General features: G+C 39.7%; 1 protein-coding gene across 1 annotated transcript; it reads right to left on the reverse strand.

Moving 5' to 3' along the window:
• Positions 1-658: 658 nt before the first annotated feature.
• MED10 (mediator complex subunit 10) lies at positions 659-4,462 on the reverse strand. Its single transcript, XM_009587857.1, has 4 exons — positions 4,320-4,462; positions 3,976-4,059; positions 2,665-2,767; positions 659-1,484 (listed from the first exon to the last, which is right to left on the reverse strand). The coding sequence occupies exons 1-4, from the start codon at positions 4,445-4,447 to the stop codon at positions 1,389-1,391; spliced, it is 411 nt and encodes a 136-aa protein (XP_009586152.1). The 5' UTR covers positions 4,448-4,462; the 3' UTR covers positions 659-1,388.
• Between the last annotated feature and the right edge of the window lie 6 nt (positions 4,463-4,468).

Consider the following 4,468-nt stretch of genomic DNA (forward strand, 5'->3'; position numbering starts at 1 on the left):
CACAGACGGTACTTCAGGTGTGGAAACTACGGCACCAGCAACTTGAACACACCTACACCCCCATTAAGGTCTTTAATGGGCTAGGTAGGTCTGCTATGGAGCACATGCATAGAGTGCTATTTTGGAGCTCCTGCCCAAAACCACTAAGTTTAGCAACTAAAAGAAAGTTAACAAAATAGTAAGTTCATTTGCTGGTGCAAAAGAATTACACCTGGAAGGACAAATGTAAGCACAAGTGGTTCAAGTTTCACAAATCCCCAAGACTGAAAGAGGTCCTCCCTCTTCCACTGTAGAACTAGTCTTCTGCACATGCACTATGCCCCGGGTAGCGAACCCATAACACACGCTGTCTTATGTTGGGACTGCCTTACGTATGAACAGTTACAGATCTCTCAGATGAGCTCACAGCTGATCAGAAACGCTTCAGGTGACAACCACTGATCCCCAAAATCTCCTGCTTCAGGTACTAAAAGGGAAGTTTTCCCCACAAAACCAAAATACCAAGTTGACATTATCTTCATACACAAGCTTTCAACAGCCAAGTTTTGATACACATTTTATTTCTGCCACTGTGAGACTGAGGAATATCCTATTTTTCACAGCTTTCAGTTCATTCTCCAAAGAGTAGCATACAACAGAAAAACATTAGAATTTAATTTTTTTTCAAATTTTTATTCTACAACTTGCTTACAGAAAATGAATAGAATTAAACACAAGCTTACATTAAATACTATACAAAATATTAACATTGTTGAGGAGCTAGTCCCCAAATATGCTCACTTTCTATATCCTCAGCCATCTGCACTGCAGCTCATAGAGCAAAACAAAAATATCTGAAGGTTTTCTTGGCTGCAATTCATTATGACACATAAGAACTGCAGCCCTTGACAGGCTCCTGTTTAGTAGAATTTGGCAAGATGAAAGCAGTCAATTGTACTAAATTGTAATTGTAATAAAAAAAAAGCAGTTTACAAATGAAAAAATAATCAAGTTTAATAAATACATTTATCTTAAAAACAGAGGAGCCCACAATCCTGGAGCACACTTTTCAGAAGACAAAAAACATGATTTTCTGCTCTGGAAATGCACTTCGTGGGAAATGCTATGTATTGATAACCTGCAGGCAATTATATCTCCAAAACCTTTCAGGAAAGAGTAATAGATCACCATAGGAAGTTTCAACTGCAACCTTTGAGTAAAAGTCTTCAGGAAGATTCAGTAGCTTCAGACCAGAACCATCAGCAATCATCAAGCTCCTTTACAGTCCATCACTGCCATTTTTAGCACAGTTGTTATGAAGGCTTGGATTCCCCCTCTCTCCAATCAATGTTTTTAGAGAGCGGTGTCAGTTTATGGAATTGACATTTTTAGAGCTGTCAAAGACAAACTTAAGGAGGAGGATCTTCTCCTCGAATAGCTTTGTACTTTGCCATGTCTTCTGGAAACACCTTTGTCAGTTCTTGAATTAACAGACTTTTAAATTTCTGGAAAGAGGAAAAAATGTACATACATCATCTGCACAATTTATTTAGATTTCATCAAGCAATGTTATCTGATGAAGAGAAATGTTTGTATACACCACAGTTCTACATTTCAGTGACCTAAAAGAATGGTACCCAAAAAAAACCCCTCAAAACCACACACACAAACACAGAAAGTTACATTTACAAAATTCACAGAAAATGCTCAAGTGAAATCCGCTAGGAAAGCACCAGGCAAACTAAAATGCTTTTAAATCCCCATAAATTAACTAGCATTTTCACTTAAGAAATACGAAGTAGTTGGACCTCTCTAGTAAATTCTGGTGCATCAGTATCTGTCTGACCGTATTAAGCAAAGCTGATAAAGAACACGTCCTCTTGATTTGATATGGAATCCCTCCACCTCCACCTCCAAAAAGGAACTCACAGAAGGTTTAGAAATACGTAATTCTTCCTACACTTTTACAAGCACAGAGCATATGAAAAGAAAGAGAAGCTTAGAACATATGGAGATATGTCTACGTTCTCCAGCACAAATTGCCATCCTCCACACTAATTTTAAGTTCTGCCAAAGAACATTCTGAAACACAAACAGCCCTTTCTCAAATCTCACTAAACTTCTTTTTCTGATTGTATTTTTCAGCAGTAATTACAGCAGTTAAACAGTGTAGCAGAATGCTTAGGTTCATACTAGATGAAAGCACAAGTTCAGAAAACCCTAAACACTGGCATACATTTTAAGTAATTTTATAAAGATTAACTCATGCTTATATAGCACGCTTGACATTTTAATACTCTAAGATCCATTCAAGTCTGGAAAAATACCCCTTCTGTTTTGCTTCTTTCTAAGTTGACACACATCACAGTTGCAGATCTATAACAGTGTGAAGTACTCACTAGTATTCAAAATGAAAACAAAAAAAGATCTGTAATGCCACTTTAACCAAAATAAAATCATAGCCACATCTGCATCTCCAACTGTGTGATGAATTACAAGTTTCCTTTCCAGAACAGGCTGCCTTAGCATCAATTAAGATACAGGGATGCAGAGCAATTCCTAGTACAAATCACCTAATAAGGGAATTTAATAACTGCACACGTGAAAAACCCCCACATATTTACAGAAAAGAAAAAACTTATCAAATACATTATTACATTAGTACTTTTGTTATTTCTGGTTTACCTTCATTGTGTCAATTTTTCCTTTTACTTGCTCATTTTTAGCCAAAGCTCGCTCCAGACACTCTTTAGTGTAAAGCTGAGGATTGCGGCCTTGATCTATGTATCTGAAAATAGAAAAGATACTACCTAAATGATCATATTCCTACTAGGATGTTCTCCAAGGTACAGATTTATTCACCTTGCTGTCTTTTTGTTACTACTATTATCTGAAATGTGCACTTTAAAAAGCACAGTTTAACTCAGCCATTTTCAAAAGACAGCTCAAGAAGGACTGTGGCCAGCAAACAGCTGTCTTAGTACACTGTTTTAAATCTTTGTTTCCAGAAAGCCTGGAGCTTTGAAAAAAAGTATTAAAAGCAAACAAAAAATATAACCACCCAGCTCCTCACAGGCAATAAGGACACATGAATGAAGAAAGACAGTCCTTTTCCAAGCAACTGAAAGGACGCTAACCATAAAGTAACTTAGTTAGTACCTGGTGAGCAATAAGCACATAGGAATACGGTACCTAGCAATTCAAGGATGAGGAGAAAGTGTACATACCATAGTAAAGAGTAAAAATTAACACACCTGTATCGGCAAACCTTTAAGTGTATTTTTGCTTTGCAATATAAGTGCCTGACAAAGGGAAATTCCATCACTGAATAAAGAAAACAGAACTAAGATTGTCATCGTAGATTTACAGATAGAGTGAAAGCCCAACTGAAAAAAGTCCTGGATAACAAGTAATACACTAGAATAACACAAGCCAGTGACATTTGGACTTACAAGAAAGACTAATAAATTAACTTCTCAGCTATACTATAAAAGCTGTCTTGTATAGCTCTCCCTCTACATTCATAACTTTGCTTTTAACATTCTAATTCTCTACCAACAAGAAGATTGCCACTACTGAAACTAAACACCTAACTACTGGCCTAATTTATTTTCACCTGCAACTTTACATCCTGATTCTAACCTAGTATAAACGTATATTTTCAAAATGCAAGCTTACTTACTAAACCACTAGATTCGGCAGAATCTGTATTACTGCCTACATATGTAAAGTTAATATAAATCAAAAAAAGAAAAAAGAAAAAAAAAAAAGACATCTGAAAGCAGCTGTGTAATTTATCACTTCTCTTACCCTTCCACCTTCTCACAGGCTAAAGGTACTTCTTACCTTCTTCTGCCTGCTCACATTCTCGTGAGGCATTCAGAAGGTGGAGCTTAAGAAACAAGCAGTCAGCAGTCCTCAGGGAAAATAACCACGCTGCAGAGACGCGTTACCTCCAATCACACCCACTACAGCACCAGGTACAAAGTTACTTACTCAAAAACTTCCAAGGGCACGCTGATATCGTGAAGCTGCTGCCGGCATTTGTCAATATCCTGCAAGCCCGTCACCATGAAATTCCTGTAAGAAGAGAACGGGTCGTTTTTAGCCAAAAAGGGGCGTTCTGCGCTAACCGCGAGGCCGAGAGGCCAGCCACACGAAACCAGGGGAGCCCCCGGCGAACCCTCCTGCCGCTCCTCCCACGTTTCGCTACGGCGGAAGGGCGGCAGATTCGCCGGCCAGGGCCTCCGGTACCCTGAGGCACCAGGCTGAGGGGGTGGGGGGGCGGCAAGGGCCCTGCGGCCTGGCCCCGGTAACGAAGAGGGATTGCGGCCCCTCACAGTTTCTGGTTGAGACCAGCCTGGCTGCTGGGCTGGAAGTCGCTGACGATAATGCCGAGCTGCCGGATGTTCTCCACGAACTTCTCTAGGTGCTCCTCCAGAGAGTCGAACTTCTCCGCCATCGCCATAACCGCCGCCTTCCCCACACC

The sequence above is a fragment of the Fulmarus glacialis genome, unplaced genomic scaffold (genome assembly GCF_000690835.1).
Source record: "Fulmarus glacialis isolate BGI_N327 unplaced genomic scaffold, ASM69083v1 scaffold10521, whole genome shotgun sequence".
In the NCBI taxonomy this organism is placed as follows: domain Eukaryota; kingdom Metazoa; phylum Chordata; class Aves; order Procellariiformes; family Procellariidae; genus Fulmarus; species Fulmarus glacialis.